General features: G+C 45.1%; 1 protein-coding gene across 1 annotated transcript in view; it reads left to right on the top strand.

The window, feature by feature from the left end:
• The window catches only part of LOC124041264 (apoptosis-stimulating of p53 protein 2-like), a 54,004-nt gene extending 37,268 nt beyond the window's left edge, over positions 1-16,736 (top strand). Inside the window, 12 exon segments of the mRNA XM_046358646.1 lie at positions 1,356-1,403; positions 2,349-2,538; positions 7,674-7,784; positions 8,000-8,124; positions 10,268-10,391; positions 10,394-10,672; positions 11,731-12,569; positions 13,764-13,901; positions 14,215-14,348; positions 14,635-14,801; positions 14,940-15,139; positions 15,274-16,736. Coding sequence (XP_046214602.1) covers positions 1,356-1,403; positions 2,349-2,538; positions 7,674-7,784; positions 8,000-8,124; positions 10,268-10,391; positions 10,394-10,672; positions 11,731-12,569; positions 13,764-13,901; positions 14,215-14,348; positions 14,635-14,801; positions 14,940-15,139; positions 15,274-15,315 — 2,397 coding nt within the window. The 3' untranslated portion in view covers positions 15,316-16,736.
• Positions 16,737-16,934: the final 198 nt, after the last annotated feature.

Here is a 16,934-nt window from a genome sequence, read left to right as displayed (position 1 = left end):
ATTTTGAAACTAACTTAATGTTGTGAGTTGAGATGCATCTCTCCATTGAAGTAACTTTGTGCTTACTAATCCAAGTTGTATCATTTTAATGGGACAACATTATTCTACTTCATATTCATCTCCAGCACCACCCCAACATCAACATATTATGTGAAAATGGCAGGTTTCTATTTTCTTTTTTAATCAAAAAGATGCTCACCAGATGATGATTTTTTTATTTTTTTATAATTGTTTCCCGGATGATGTCATCACAAAACACTTTTGACATCTGGAGTGTAATCATGTGATTTTTAACTAGCTACTTAAAAAGTAACCTTGTATTTAACTAGGCAAGTCAGTTAAGAACAAATTCTCATTTACGATGACGGCCTAGGAACAGTGGGTTATCTGCCTTATTCAGGGGCAGAACAACAGATTTTTACCTCGTCGGCTCAGGGATTTGATCCAGCAACCTTTCGGTTGCCGGCCCAACGCTCTAACCACTAGACTACCTGCTACTAAGCTTTGACTACTCATAGTTGGTTAAAGTCACATGATGCCCACCAGATTGTCGTAAGTGTCGCCGTATGGTGTCACCGGAAACACTTATCTACCCGTTTCCTTTTGACTTCAAACATAGACACCAGCCACTTTCACTTATGTTGATGTTGGGTTGGGTGTGTTGCTGGAGGTGATTAATAGGAATTTGAAAATGTTGTACATTTCCTTTTAATGTGTGTATGCCACTGTGATCACAATGTTCCCTGGTTAATATATCTGCAGAGAGAATGCCATAACGTGCAATGCTGTGTATCAGCTGTTTATGAGCAAATGAAAGTGTCTACTATGCAAAAATCATTCTATACCACTAGATCCCACTCCCATCTGCAGCGCTAAAACTCACTGAATTAATAATAAAGTTGTGGAATGAATCCTTCCTTTAATATCCATACTTAATCCTTTTATATAAATGAAAACCACACGTCACAAATGGAAAAGGGATTTCGTCCAATATTGAAGAAGTCTACCTCTCTCGTTTGACGAAGGGAAGAGCTAAGATGAAGAAAGGAGACGGCTGAAGAGGTGAAGGTGGAACATGTGGAAGCAGAGGAGCTGAAGGCTGAGTAGAGCAGGACTCGCTGAGGAGGTGGTTTAGTGACAGTCTCCCTGGAATCACGATGATGTCACCCGGCAGGCATGTTTCAACCACACTGGTCTGGAAAGGCTAGCCTGAGAGATACCAGCCTAGAATCACCTCGTCTTGCTCTGTCTAAACATATGGGAGGAACTGATCAATAGTAACTTATGTACTTGTATGGGGATTGGCTACCAGTGTGTTCAAACTGCTGTTGCCTTTTGTGTTTTTGTTTCTCAAGAATGGCTTCCCTGGTAAGGAGAGGGCTACTAAAGACACTCATCCGCAGGTACAGTAACTGATGACAGAGCCAAACCTGACATAGACACACACTGATCTCTTCTGCATGACTTGGCAGAGCAGCAACAGGCGTAGAATTTAATGCACCCCCCCACACACATGTTGTTTCCAGTAACGGAGTGCAGTTGATTTGATCTGTTTTTAAAGGACACTGCTTGACTTATTTAATCTGCTCTGTTGCGTAAAGACCTTGTTTCACACAGCTGCTAAAGTTATTTTTTCCAAAACAGAAGAACTTTCAGATAAAGGCTCCGGCCGTGTTAGAAAGTAAAGCGAGCTCGTTTGGTCCAAATGTGTTAGCGTTAGACTTGATCAGGATTTATGTGGGGTAGTTGTGGAGTATTTTTCAACATTGTTTATCTCCCTTAAAGATTTCCTCCAGCGATTTAAAAAAATATATATATTTTTTTTTAATCGCTGGAGGAAATCCCCATACAAGTACATATATAAATATATATATTTATATATATAAATATATGTATATTTATATATTTATTTATTTAAAAATAAAGTTTTACTGTTGAAAAGCGATATCCCAAGTATAAATTCAGTAAAGTACACATATTAAATTAAGAGATCTTTGGTTAAGTAAATCGGGTGAAGAATAAAGTGAAAAGGAGTGAACTTTAAATTAGCTTTTATCATATTTTCATCCATAACGTCAACCACTGTATTTTGGACTAGTGGCAAATGGAAGTTATAGTAACTGTCTAATCTACTACCAAGCTGAGGGAGATGCATAAGAAATATATTATTTTGGTCTTTGCGCTGTACTTTCCACTGTTTATGTACATCTTTGAGTGACCCTGTTATTCTTTCCCTCTGATGCTCCCCCACTCATAACCAGCTTGATCTGTGTGTTTGTCTCACTCTGTACTGTGTGTCTAACTCTCTCCCATTCATCCTCTCCCTCCGCCTCTCTTGCCTCCTCTAGCTGCCTTCTGATGGTCCGGTGGGTCAGCAGCAGGGTCCGTCTCGTGTGGCGGCTGTCGGCCCTTACATCCAGTCGTCCACCATGCCTCGTGGCCCAGTGAGACACGAGCTGCTGGTCAAACCTGCTGCCTACCCCGATGGCACCGCCACCCTGCCTGCACACCCAGAACCCCAGGACAAAGCTAACACAGGTGAGACGGTGACCTCGACCTTTCACCTTTCCCACTCTCTTCTTCCCTCTTAGCCCGGGCAAAGTGAGCCCGCCAACTACTCTGCTGAAGTCTCCACTTCACCTCTTTTGCTCAGTCTCTTTTAACTATGGTGGGTACTCTATACCTCAGTTGAGTGATTAACAAAGTCACGATGACGAGCTTGTGAGAGGTTTGACATGTGACTGAGTTCCCCACCCTCGGCAGGAGCCAAGGTTTCTGGGATACCCCTGTTAGTACAGACTAGCTCTCGTTGTGACGTGACTCTAAGCTCAGAAGGTAGCCTACTGCCTGTGTCCTCTGGTGGGACTGTTTCTTCTACCAATGCCCCTAACCAGAGATCTAGGATCAGTTTACCCTACTGCTAATTTTAACCTAAAACATTAAAGGAGTTGAAAAATACCTGACCTTGAATAAGTGGTTAAAGACTAATGAGGTCTCTTGACAGACGTGACACATATATTGTGCTGCGATTGAATCAGCCATGAGGCTGTTGCTGTGTTTTTCCTCCACTCAATGGAGACATCTACAAGTCCATGCTAGGTAAAGCTCCGCCTTATCTCAGTTCAATGGTCACGATGGCAACACCCATCCGTAGCACGCGCTCCAGCAGGTGTATCTCACTGATCATCCCTAAAGCCAACACCTCATTTGGCCGCCTTTCGTTCCAGTACTCTGCTGCCTGTGACTGGAACGAACTGCAAAAATTGCTGAAGTTGGAGACTTTTATCTCCCTCACCAACTTCAAACATCAGCTATCTGAGCAGCTAACCAATCGCTGCAGCTGTACATAGTCTATTGGTAAATAGCCCACCCATTTTCACCTACCTCATTCCCATACTGTTTTTATTTATTTACTTCTGCTCTTTTGCACACCAATATCTCTACCTGTACATGACCATCTGATCATTTATCACTCCAGTGTTAATCTGCAAAATTGTAATTATTCACCTACCTCCTCATGCCTTTTGCACACATTGTATATAGACTCCCCCTTTTTTTCTACTGTGTTATTGACTTGTTAATTGTTTACTCGATGTGTAACTCTGTGTTGTCTGTTCACACTGCTATGCTTTATCTTGGCCAGGTCGCAGTTGCAAATGAGAACTTGTTCTCAACTAGCCTACCTGGTGAAATACAGGTGAAATAAAAATAAAAAATAAAATAAAAACTTAACTTTGCCAGGGTGGAATCGCAACCCTCATGTTGCTGTGTCATTGTGCAGTCAGAGGTTGAACCAGGGAAAGCTCAGTGGTATCCTCTTCAGTTTGGTAACATAGCTACTATCAATTTACCTAATCTACTGTCCATTGGCACTCAGTAGTGTTCATTTCATTTTGTAATACCATATTTTATCCACCAGAGGGGGTATCGTGCAGTTTGCCTTGAGGTAGAATGATAATTTTGCCCTTTATCACATGCTTCGTAAACAACAGGTGTAGACTAACAGTGAAATGCGTACTTACGCATATTTCCCAGAGATTGATTTTTAAAAATATGAGAAAAATAACAACACAAGGAATAAATACACAATGAGAAACGATAACTTGGCTTTAAACAGTACCAGTCAAAAGTTTGCACACACCTACTCATTCCAGGGTTTTTCTTTATTTTGCTATTTTCTACATTGTAGAATAATAATGAAGACATCAAAACTATGAAATAACACATATTGAATCATGTAGTAAGCAAAAAACTAGCTTCACCTGGAATGCTTTCGCAACAGTCTTGAAGGAGTTCCCACATATGCTGAGCACTTGTTGGCTGCTTTTACTTCACTCTGCGGTGCAACTCATCCCAAACCATCTCAATTGGGTTGAGGTCAGGTGATTGTGGAGGCCAGGTCATCTGATGCAGCACTCCAACACTTTCCCTATTTGTCAAATAGCCCTCACACAGCCTGAAGATGTGTTGGGACATTGTCCTGTTGAAAAACAAATGATAGTCCCAATAAGTGCAAACCAGATGGGATGGCATATTGCTGCAGAATGCTGTGGTAGCCATGCTGGTTATGTGTATCTTGAATTCAAAGTAAATCATGTGTCGCCAGCAAAGCACCATCACACCACCTCCTCCATGCTTCACGGTGGGAACCACACACGCGGAGATCATCCCTTCACCTGCTCTGCCTCTCACAAAAAGACAGAGATTGGAACAAAAAATCTCACATTTGGACTCATCAGACCAAAGGACAGATTTCCACCAGTCTAATGTCTGTTGCTCGTGTTTCTTGGCCCAAGCAAGTCTCTTCTTATTTTTGGTGTCCTTTAGTAGTGGTTTCTTTTGCAGAAATTTGACCATGAAGGCCTGATTCACACAATCTCCCCTGAACAGTGTATGTTGAGATGTCTGTTACTTGAACTTTGTGAAGCATTTATTTGGGCTGAAATTTATGAGGCTGGTAACTAACAAGCTTTTCCTCTGAGGCAGCGGTAACTCTTGGTCTTCCTTTCCTATGTCAGTCCTCATGAGAGCCAGTTTCATCATAGCGCTTTATGGTTTTTGCGACTCTACTTGAATAAATGTTCAAAGTTCTTAATTTTCCGTATTGACTGACCTTCATGTCTTAAAGTCATGATGGACTGTCGTTTATCTTTGCTTATTTGAGCTGTTCTTGACATAATATGGACCTGGTATTTTACCAAATAGGGCTATGTTCTGTTTACCAACCCTACCTTGTCACAACACAACTGATTGGCTCAAACGCATAAAGATTGAAAGAAATTCCACAAATGAGCTTTTAACAAGGCACGCCTGTTAATTACATTTACATTTACATTTAAATGCATTCCAGGTGACTACCTCATGAATCTGCATTGAGGTGACTACCTCATGCCAGAATGCCAAGAGTGTGTAAAGCTGTCATCAAGGCAAAGGGTGGCTACTTTTAAGAATGTCAAATATAACATGTATTTTGACTTGTTTAACACTTTTTTTTGGGGGGGGGGGTCTACATGATTCCAGGTGTTATTTCATAGTTTTGATGACGTCACTACTATACTACAATGTAGAAAATAGTACAAATAAATAAAAACCCTTGAATGAGTAGGTGTACATTTTTGACTAGTACTGTATATACTGTACGTATAGGAACTCAGCTGGGGTCTCAATTTACTGTTGAGCGTTAGATGAAATAATACACAAGGTGCAATTTTGAAATTTGGTTGTTCATATGCTGTCACTCAATTAGCCCATGCCAGCTATTTATTTATTGGTAAGTTAGTCTAGCGGGCCAGCTATCTAAACTTGTAGTTACCGGTGTGGGGCCCATTGATCATCAGTTATCATATAAAAAATGGCAGAAATGTGTCTCTCTGCCTCAAGGCAACATGAGTAGAATTGCAGGAAATGAACTTTAAAACTAAAAAATTTTTCTCTTCACTGTCACGAGGGAACGCCGCTAAAACGCTTACACTACGGGCTTTGATTCAGTCAGATTGAATAAACACACACACACACACACACACACACACACACACACACACACACACACACACACACACACACACACACACACACACACACACACACACACACACACACACACACACACACACACACACACACACACACACACACACACACACACACACACACACACACAACCAGTGAGAGGCCATGCACAGACGTTGGCCTGTTATTATTCTCTACTCACGCACTTGTTCACTCACTCGTTCAGTCTGCCTAAAATAACTCCCCCAGTAGAAGGAGTGTGTGAAAGAGGGAGAGGGGGTGACATTAAAAATCAATGATATGACACCAAAGCTGGTGATTTCAACTGCTAAACACAGCACCACAAGGGACCTCCTTCCCTTTTTATCTATCCTCCTTTTCCTCTTCGGTCCATCTTTTCCTTTACACGTAGTCTCCATTGGAAGCCAGGGAAACGTAGGAGTTAAAGTACCAGATTTTCCCCAGTCTGCTGTGATGTTGCATGCGATCACTTCTGCGTGATGAGCCAATATGCAGTGGGAAAGAAGAGGGGGACAGATTGGAAAGGGAAGAGGGGAATCTGCAGCCTGTCCAAACTCCTCCAGAGCTCTTCTCCATCGAGTTGTAGACTGACGGGGAGGGTCCCTGCCTGGTCCCAGATCCAGCCAGGCCATCTGCACCCCTCACCATGCCCACACTGGGCCCCCTGTTTTGGGCCTGTAACGGACCGGACCTCTGGATATCTAAGGCTCCTACCTTTTCTGGCTTGTTTTTGTTTATTTTAGAAGCCATGTTCTTGCTTAAGCATCTGAAAGACTTACGGGCTAAGAGAAAAGGTACACACTCCCTCTGGTGTTGTGCTGTGTTCTGTGTGTATGTGCTCTCTCAGTGTGTGTGTGTGTGTGTGTGTGTGTCAGCTTGAGCTTGCTGTGTGTTACCCTTTCAGTGGATGCAATATGGGCTTAGTTGTGTGTGCATGTTAGAGAGAGGGAGAGTGTGTGTGTGTGCGCACATGGGGGTATGTTTGTTGTGGGAGAACACGAAAATACATTCTTATTTAATGTTTTCATTGTCATTTATTTTTCTGCCAGATCTCCGTTTGTGTTGCTGTGAGGCGATACTGCCTGTTTGTTGAATTAAACTGTGCCCATTCCCATTTACTTTCCACGCTGCATTCCTCTGCGTTTCTAACTGGGTCAGTTGGAACAAACACATTACCTCCAGCAGAACTGAAGGTCTGACAGCCATGTGGTTTCAGACTGGCCCAGTCAGCTCTAAATCAGTTATTGAGGAGATGTGGAAGATGGGAAGAACTAGATCTACCACATTTTGCCCTCCTGTACTGCAGTGCACGTTTTGGTTTTTGCCCCGGCACGACACGGTGGATTCAAATAATGAAAGCTTGCCGACGACTTTGCTATTTGAATCAGCTGTGTAGTGCAACGGCAACAAACCAAAACGTGCACCCAAGGGGAGACACAGGACCGAGTTTAGGAAACCCTACTGTACGGTCTTCATTTTCCGGAGCAAAGGGAAGTCCCAGTCACAGGGGTTTTCCTGTATATTATAGCTTCGGCCAGAACTTGTCTAAACATATTTGACTTACCATTGGTTTGAATTGAAAGTATTGTTAGAAAACACCCCTTAAACCACAACTCCCTTACCACCCCCACCCCCTCTCTCAGGTAAGCTGGCAGAGTGGGGCACTTCTGGACCAGAGTCCAACAGCAGTAGTCATGGGTCATCCTCCATACTGCCCAGAATGACCTCTGACTCCAGCGCTAACACAGAGCAAGGTAACCACCACCTCAGCCCAACCACACATAAATGTTACTCCAAGACTCGACCACACAATGACTAGGTATGTAGTGGCCAAATCATATCCGCCTGTCCACACAAACATGGCTATCTTTGAATTAGATACACCGTCCAGATAGGGTTGTGCCATTGTTTTCCCTGTTTGTGTCTAGTTGTTATGTTATGGTAACACCTGCGGTGGTGTTGTGTGTAGGTGAGTCGGAGAGCATGAAGAGGGACCGGCGGGTGCGTCCGTTCTCCATGTTTGAGCCCACGGAGGTGCCCGCCTCCTCCCTCCGCAAGAACCAGAGCAGTGATGACCTGGTCAGAGACGCCCAGGTAAGAACAGTGCAACTGAACCGAAATGGTCGGTTTGCTGCTTTTACTGTGGACCCAAAATAGCTGGTGTCCAGGAAGTTGAAATCGTGAACTTCAATTGAACTGAATCCAATACCTGCCGACCTTCCTACCAGCAGCTTAGAGTAGTTTCTCCAATGCACACGCATACAGTGCATTTGGAAAGTATTCAGACCCCTTGTCTTGTTCCACATTTTGTTACGTTACAGCCTTATTCTAAAATGGATTAAATAGAAATAAAATAATCCTCAGCAGTCTACACACAACACCCCTTAATGACAAAGCGAGAATGTTTTGCAAATGTAAAATGTATTAAAAAACAGACCTTATTTACATTAGTATTCAGACCCTTTGCTATGAGACTCGAAATTGAGCTCAAGTGCATCCTGTTTCCATTGATCATCCTTGAGATGTTTCTACAACTTGATTGGAGTCCACCTGTGGTAAGTTCAATTGATTGGACATGTTTTGGAAAGGCCCACACCTGTCTATATAAGGTCCCACAGTTGACAGTGCATGTCGGAGCAAAAACCAAGCCATGATGTTGAAGGAATTGTCCTTGGAGCGCTGAGACAGGATTGTGTCGAGGCAGAGATCTGGGGAATGGTACCAAAAAATGTCTACAGCATTGAAGGTCCCCAAGAACACAGTGGCTTCCATCATTCTTAAATGGAAGACGTTTGGAACCACCAAGTCTCTTCCTAGTGCTGGCTGCCCGGCCAAAATGAGCAATCGGGGGAGAAGGGCCTTGGTCAGGGGGGTGACCAAGAACCCCATGTTCACTCTGACAGAGCTCTAGAGTTCCTCTGCAGAGATGGGAGAACCTTTCAGAAGGCCAACCATTTCTGCAGCACTCCACCAATCAGGCCTTCATGGTATAGTGGCCAGTCGGAAGTCAATCCTCAGTAAAAAGGCACATGACCGCCCGCTCGGAGTTTGCCAAAAGGCATGAGAAACAAGATTGAGAAACAAGATTCTCTAGTCTGATGAAACCAAGATTGAACTCTTTGGCCTGAATGCCAAGCATCACGCCTGGAGGAAACCTGGCACCATCCCTACGGTGAAGCATAGTGCTGGCTGCATCATCATCATGATGTGGGGATGTTTTTCAGCGGCAGGGACTGGGAGACTAGTCAGGATCGAGGCAAAGATGAACGGCGCAAAGTACAGAGATCCTTGATGAAAACCTGCTCCAGAGCGCTCAGGTCCTCAGACTCGGGCGACGGTTCACCTTCCAACAGGACAACGACCCTATGCACACATCCAAGACAGCGCAGGAGTAGCTTTGGGACAAGTCTCTGAATGTCCTTGAATAAGAGTCCGGACTTGATCCTGATCGAACATCTCTGTAGAGACCTGAAAATAGCTGTGCAGCAACGCTTCCCATCCAACCTGACAGAACTTGAGAGGATCTGCAGAGAGGAATGGGAGAAACTCCCCAAATACAGGTGTACCAAGCTTGTAGCATCATACCCAAGAAGACTCCATGCTGTAATAACTTCTAAAGGTGCTTCAACAAAGTACTGAGTAAAGGGTCGGAAAACGTATGTAAATGTGATATTTATTTTCTATATATATATATATATATATATATATATATATATATATATAAATTAGCAAACATTTCAAACTGTTTTTGCCTTGCCATTATCTGGTATTATGTGTAGATTGAGGGGAGGAAACAGTTCAATCCTTTTTAGAATCAGGCTAATGTAACAATGTGGAATAATTTAAGGGGTCTGAATACTTTACGAAGGCACTGTATGTACCTACCATACAAACACATGTACACAGTATACCTTCAACAGGACGTTTGATCCCCAATGGGGTCTTCCATGCAGAACTTTGAGTGGAAGCCTGTGAGTAATGGGGTTAAATGATAGGTTCTATTGTAATGGGTTAACTGTAATGTAATTATCATGAACATTAGCTCTTGACATCGTGTGTGTGTGTGTGTGTGTGTGTGTGTGTGTGTGTGTGTGTGTGTGTGTGTGTGTGTGTGTGTGTGTGTGTGTGTGTGTGTGTGTGTGTGTGTGTGTGTGTGTGTGTGTGTGTGTGTGTGTGTGTGTGTGTGTGTGTGCCTATCTGTCATCTAACCAGCTCCTCTGTCTACTCCTTTCTCCAGTCTGCTCCTAAAGCTGCAGTCAAGGTGCCCCCACCCGTCGCCAGCAAACCGAAAGCCCCCAGTTGCGCCCCCTATGGCAAGCCAGGCCTCAACACCGGTACATTCCCCAAGGCCAAGCCCCCAGCCAGCAACAGCACCCCCAGGAGGCGGCCAAGGCCCGCGTCCCACTGCCCCCCTCCCAGAGCCAGACCCTGCCTCTGCCCTCCAAGCAGGACCCCCCTCTGGCAGCCACCATAAGACCCTTCACACCAGAGCTGCCTAAGGACCTGAGCAAGCCCCAGACCCTGGCAGCCAGCTCCATCTACTCCATGTACACTCAGCAGCCCACCCCAGGCAAGCCCTACCCACCGGCCATACAGGGGTCTCTCAACAGGAGCCAGAGCCGAGGCAACGGATTTGTCAGTGGTAAGACTATCTTCTGGTTCCTCTTCATTTCCTGTTGACTGTATCTGGACTACCGTCTGTCTGGAGACATTTGTCTATTTCTCTAAAGAATGAATGAAGAGGATTGATTTCGCAATGTGACTTTGCCAATCAAGGCCGGTATGTGAACCATGGCTCCAAAGCATTTCACTGAACACCAGTGTACTAGAAACAGTGTTGTCTGCTCTTGTTATTTTCTTTGTTCTACACTGACTGGTAGATTAACTCCTAACAGAGACTTTAAAGCAGGCTGACGTCAGTCCTATGCTATGTACCTAGGAGAGTACAGTGATTCATTTAGCCAGCGGAGAGGGTCCTGACTCAGAACAAGCTGCAGTTAGTGAATCTAATTAAAGATAATAATCCCTGAGGCATGGCAACCGATAAATGAATCATTAAAGCAATCCTCCTCGTCACCCTGTTAGTGTTAACAGGTTGCACATACGCAGATATGTCTGACTAAAGTGAAGCAGAGGTCATGAACTCTCTGGAGTCTGCAGTGGCCAGGAAAAATTGTGTGGTCCTAGTTCTGATAAGATGATATACGTATAGGATATAACAAGAACCTAGAGTTTTTCCTGGTCAGGTCACATGATCAGAAGTAGCTCTTGGGTCTTTCTGACTGTGGCTGTCTCCTAATTTGTAAAAGTGAGGTATTTAGTGTACTTGGAGACTTCACTAAGAAGTCCATAATGCCAGGTTGCACGTGTCATCCCTGCCCTGTGGATCTCCCTCAAGTCAAATCCACCAACATGACCTGGCTGACGCATGGTGACACACACACCAGTGCTCAGCCATGCAGTCAGGAGAACCACCTTCTGTTACAGCTCTGATCCTCAAACACACATCCTCATATAGGCTACTCCCACTATAAACATTCTAAGCTGTGTGTTACCTGCCTCAACAACAATAGATTGAAACGTTATATTTTCGCCAATCCTTGTCCTGGAGTGTTGTTGTGTACCAGCAGGAAAATAGGTTGTCTAGTTGATGGTATCTTCAAAGACCACTTTAAAGTCTGACCTACTCTCTGTGTGTAGTGTACGGTAAGCCTGTGATCTCCGGTGGGGGCCCCCAGCAACCAGAGAACCCATACAGCGAGCAGCGGCACTCCCCAGACCAGCCCTCAGAGGTGGACCACGGGGCACAACAGGGCCCCCCCACTGAGGGCCAGCAGGGGGAGACAGAGCGCACCCCCCGTCCCCTCAGCCCCACCAAGCTGCTGCCCTTCATCTCCAACCCCTACCGCCATCAGAGTGACGGGGACCTGGAGGCCCTCAGGAAGAAGCTGTACAACGCCCCACGGCCCCTGAAGAAACGCAGCTCCATCACAGAACCCGAGGGCCCCGCAGGGCCCAACATCCAGAAGCTGCTTTATCAGAAGACCACGCTAGCTGCCATGGAGACCATCCTCACCACGCCCACCACACCCGAGGCTGTAAAGGATGCGGGAGGGGCGTTGCCTGGTGTTCCAGGTGCCCAGATTGTTGGGGAGAGCAGCCAACCGGGAAGTGTGAAACTGGAGGTGCATGACGTCCCTCCTCCCACCCCTAACCACCACCTCCCACCCCCAGCAGAACAGACTACCCCACCAGCCATCCCAGAGGGAGACAGAGAGGAGTTCACGCCCCCTCCCCATCCACCCCACCCTGCCCCTCGACCTGACCAGCCCCGATTCCCCCCACCGCCCCCTGCTGCTGCAGGCCTGGAGGAGCCCAGCCCACCCAGCCTGCAACCTCCTCCAGAGAGTTTCATGGAAGAATTCCCCCCCTACCCTCCACCACCTTACCCCAGCGGGGCTGAGCAGGAGATCCTGGGGGAGGAGGACACCTTCAGCATGCAGGCACCGGAGGTCACAGGACAGGTCACATTGCCACCGGTAAGGAACCTCATTTTAAGTACCTTCCATGACACCCATAAACACCAGCCCACAATCAGACACAACCATTCTACTTGCTGCAAATAGCTTTAACATCACAGTCCTAAGCCATATTAACAATTGCCAACTGTACTGTACTCTACAGTACTGTATGTGCCTCACTTGTTGTTTCTCATGGGGTTGTCCTGGCTGTTCAGGTTGTACAGTACATGTTCACCTCTGTTGACCTCATCTCACCCTGGCTAGCTACCCTCCACCCTCTCACAGGTTATATAAGCACAGTAATCCTGATCAAGTTTTGTAGAAAGTGGAACCTGTTCATTAGGTCCTAATCTGACATAACATGGCTGCATTGCAATAAGCATTCACATTCCCTCGTCCAAAGCTGACATTGAAATGAGCTTTGGTTATTTTCTGCCCTGTAAGTAAACAACAAGCTGCATTCCATTGTTGATCCCATACAGGCAGGTTTGTCAGTGGGGTCCTACCTTTTGGAGTGTTGATGAGTGGTCTGACCCATGTTTGTCTCCCAGTCCTTGCTCTCTGCCGCTAAACCCAATGGACAGCTGTTAAGACCCCAAAAAGAGCCCTTTCTTTCATGCGGCCAGTAATAGCTTGTCATCTGGTTGTGTAATAATCGGGATGTTTAGGAAAACCTCAGTTTGTTTCATGACTGGTTTGTCTCTGTTAGTCAGGTCAGTATTGGTCTAGTTGCAGAGGGAACAGGGCCCTTCAATCTTGAGTAGATGCTGTATTCATTCAAAAGATACTCTGGATGTTCATTCCAATCGTTTATGCATTGCATCCAGTTTCTTAATATTTTGTGGATTGGAACCCATTTATATGAACAGTGTGTCCTTCTGTAGCTCAGTTGGTAGAGCATGGCGCTTGTAACGCCAGGGTAGTGGGTTCGATCCCCGGGACCACCCATACGTAGAATGTATGCACACATGACTGTAAGTCGCTTTGGATAAAAGCGTCTGCTAAATGGCATATATTATTATTATTATTATAACAGCGAGTAGATTGTTCTACGCGACACACACAGACGTGCACAAATCAAATCCATCCAGACAGAGCACTAGCGAACACCCTCAGACACTTCCTCGTGAGAGCGTGTCATCTTGGCTGTGAGATATCACCTAGGTGTGACGTTGTGTAAAAAGTGTACTCCTCTCCGTGTGTCTGTACTAGGGGAAGAGGACCAACCTGCGTAAGACCGGCTCCGAGAGGATCGACCACAGCATGAGGGTGAAGTTTAACCCCCTGGCTCTGCTCCTGGACTCCTCTCTGGAGGGAGAGTTTGATCTGGTCCAGAGAATCATCTACGAGGTAACATTTCTGGATGTATAGGCACTGTAGTGAATACCGTATCATATTTCCTGAAGTGGACCTCTAATTTATTTTTATTCATTTTTTAAAGACTTTCACAGAGGAACAGTATTTACAAGTGCTTGTGTGTAGTGAAGAGTGTAATGGCAGGTTAGCATGGTAGCTGGTAAACCATCGTACTCAAAAAGTTTATTCTTAACGTTTTGTAGTCTTAGCTGTTAGCTGATGATAATTTGTACCGAGTGTGTATTGTGTAAAATAATGTGTGTTTGTGAAGTGAGTTGTAAAGATCCACCTCTCTCTCCTGTCTCAGGTGGAGGACCCTAGTCTGCCTAATGATGAGGGGATCACAGCCCTCCACAACGCAGTCTGTGCCGGACACACAGAGATCGTCAAGTTCCTGGTCCAGTTTGGTGTCAACGTCAACGCAGCCGACAGCGATGGCTGGTGAGTGGACGCGACCAACAGCTCTGATTCTGACTCTTAACACAAGCCAGCGAGGGAGTCTGACACGTCCATTTTTGAATGTATGCTTTTGCTTTTTCTTCCTCTCTCTCTCTCTCTCTCTCTCTCTCTCTCTCTCTCTCTCTCTCTCTCTCTCTCTCTCTCTCTCTCTCTCTCTCTCTCTCTCTCTCTCTCTCTCTCTCTCTCTCTCTCTCTCTCTCTCTCTCTCTCTCTCTCTCTCTCTCTCTCTCTCTCTCTCTCTCTCTCTCTCTCTCTCTCTCTCTCTCAGGACACCGCTGCACTGCGCGGCCTCCTGTAATAACGTGCAGGTGTGTAAGTTCCTGGTGGAGTCCGGAGCAGCGGTGTTTGCTATGACCTACAGTGACATGCAGACGGCAGCGGATAAGTGTGAGGAGATGGAGGAGGGATACACCCAGTGCTCCCAGTTCCTCTACGGTCAGTAGTTCAATGATACTGTACTAGTGATGGTGTATTTGGATGCACACCTGTAGGTGTCATCTGCATTTGGCGTTTGTGTGTATATTTCTGTGCGTGTTCTTGCTCCGCTAACACCCGGTCTCCTCTTTCCTCCAGGTGTGCAGGAGAAGATGGGCATTATGAACAGGGGCGTGGTGTACGGCCTGTGGGACTACAGCAATGACAATTCTGATGAGCTGGCGTTCCATGAGGGAGACTGCATGACCATCGTCCGCCGAGAGGACGAGGACGAGACCGAGTGGTGGTGGGCGGGCACGGGCGACACGGAGGGGTACATCCCTCGGAACCTTCTGGGGGTGAGTCGCACTGTGTCAGAACTGCGTTTCGTCAAGTTAAACAATTTACTGAATAACTTTCCATTAAGATGTTGACTGGTTGCTAGTGTTCCAATGTATCTAATAAGGTGTTTGTGTGTCTGCTTTCTCAACAGCTTTACCCAAGAATTAAGCCCAGACAGAGAAGCCTGGCTTAGACCCCTTGTCAATCCTGAACTGTAAATATATCAGGAGGCATGGACACTGGCTGCATCTCATTGGTCCAATACGTCTCCTCATCTTCATCTGCTCTGATCTGTGAAGTAATATGGGGGAAGATTGAGATGGAGCAACAATTGAGATGCAGGTCCACACAGGCTTTATTTAATAAGACCGTACAAGTAGAGGCCAACAATCACGTGAAGAAACGTTGAGACCAAACCACATGAAGGATTTTAAACTGACCCAAGAACACTACAGACGGGCCTATGACCACTGACTTTGGCCCATCTGAGGCACTTTTACATACCAGGAGAAGAGGTTTCCCACACTTATTTTCCCAGACCACTGTGTGTGTATAAGACACTAAAGGCATTATGTTTCTCTACATGTTTGTCGTATTGTTTTCCGATCAAGTATCTGCATTTATGGATATTGATCAGAATGTCTGGGGATAAATGTAAAATGGAACAAACAGTATTTTTATGTTGAAAGGGGATTTTTTACACTTTTACATAGTTTTTAAAACGGTTATTCTTTCATTTTTAACCTCGTCAGAAAGAGCTGGAGCTGAACAATGTGTTAGTCGAGTGAATGAATGAGTGTAATCCACGATGAATGTGATGAATGTTGTATGAACAGGTATTCTGTTACCTTATGTCATTTCCTGTTTTTAGTGACTGTGTCCCACTCAGTATAACTACAATAGAAGCCCATGTTTCAGCATTGACCCTACTGTACTGGCAAGGGTTAATGTCTGAGTGTGTACCACTATTACCACTGTTCAACTTATCAAACTGGGAATGAAATGATGAAATGTATGTTTGGTCGGTGAAACGTAGCCTATACCACTGTTGAATGAGCTATTTGCTTTTGACTCTTGTTCTTCGATGATGCTAAGAGAGCCTGTGGTTCAGAATATTTGAGCAGATATAAGCAGCACTCGTTATATTTCTCTACACTGGCTTAATGGTGGAGATATGACAAACGGATAAGTACTACAGTTGTGCTATTGTCACAATAGACATTCCTCGGAAACTATGACATCACTAGTGGAATCCACAAGACATCTGTTTCTAAAACGGCGTCCCTGCATTTAAATGGACCATTTAAGCCATGTAGGAAGGATGAGAGGGTTAACTTCAAGGAACCTTATTCACACGCTATGTAGCTTGGCTTGAAGAGTAAGAGATGGTAGAGATGAATGCTTATAATGTCAGACAAGGTGTCTTTCCTTAAAATCTCTCAAGCAAGTTTAATGAAAACTCAATTCTGCATCAACTCAACAGATTCAACAGATGGATTTATTTTTGTTACGTTTTATTATCGTTCTTTTTTTGTTTTGTCCCACTATAACCTCACATGTAGAATTGTAAACATTTGCAATAAAATACGGACCTTCCGGATCCGGTGGCATGCATTGAAACGTGTGGTCTTTTCGTGGCTTTCTTTTGCAAATTATAATGACTAACAGACTTTTGTTCCTAAAACTTGTCAATACTAAACATCCTATTAGGTGTGGGACAGTCATTGTGTGACTAGAAATAAGTAGCAGGTCTATGACGCTCCAGCAGCTGGAAATTGTTCCTCCCCAATTCAACTCTGGGAACACGGCGGC

This window comes from Oncorhynchus gorbuscha, linkage group LG08, assembly GCF_021184085.1.
Source record: "Oncorhynchus gorbuscha isolate QuinsamMale2020 ecotype Even-year linkage group LG08, OgorEven_v1.0, whole genome shotgun sequence".
NCBI lineage: Eukaryota > Metazoa > Chordata > Actinopteri > Salmoniformes > Salmonidae > Oncorhynchus > Oncorhynchus gorbuscha.
The sequence above is the reverse complement of the archived record's forward strand: the minus strand, read 5'-3'. Positions and strand labels throughout refer to the sequence as shown.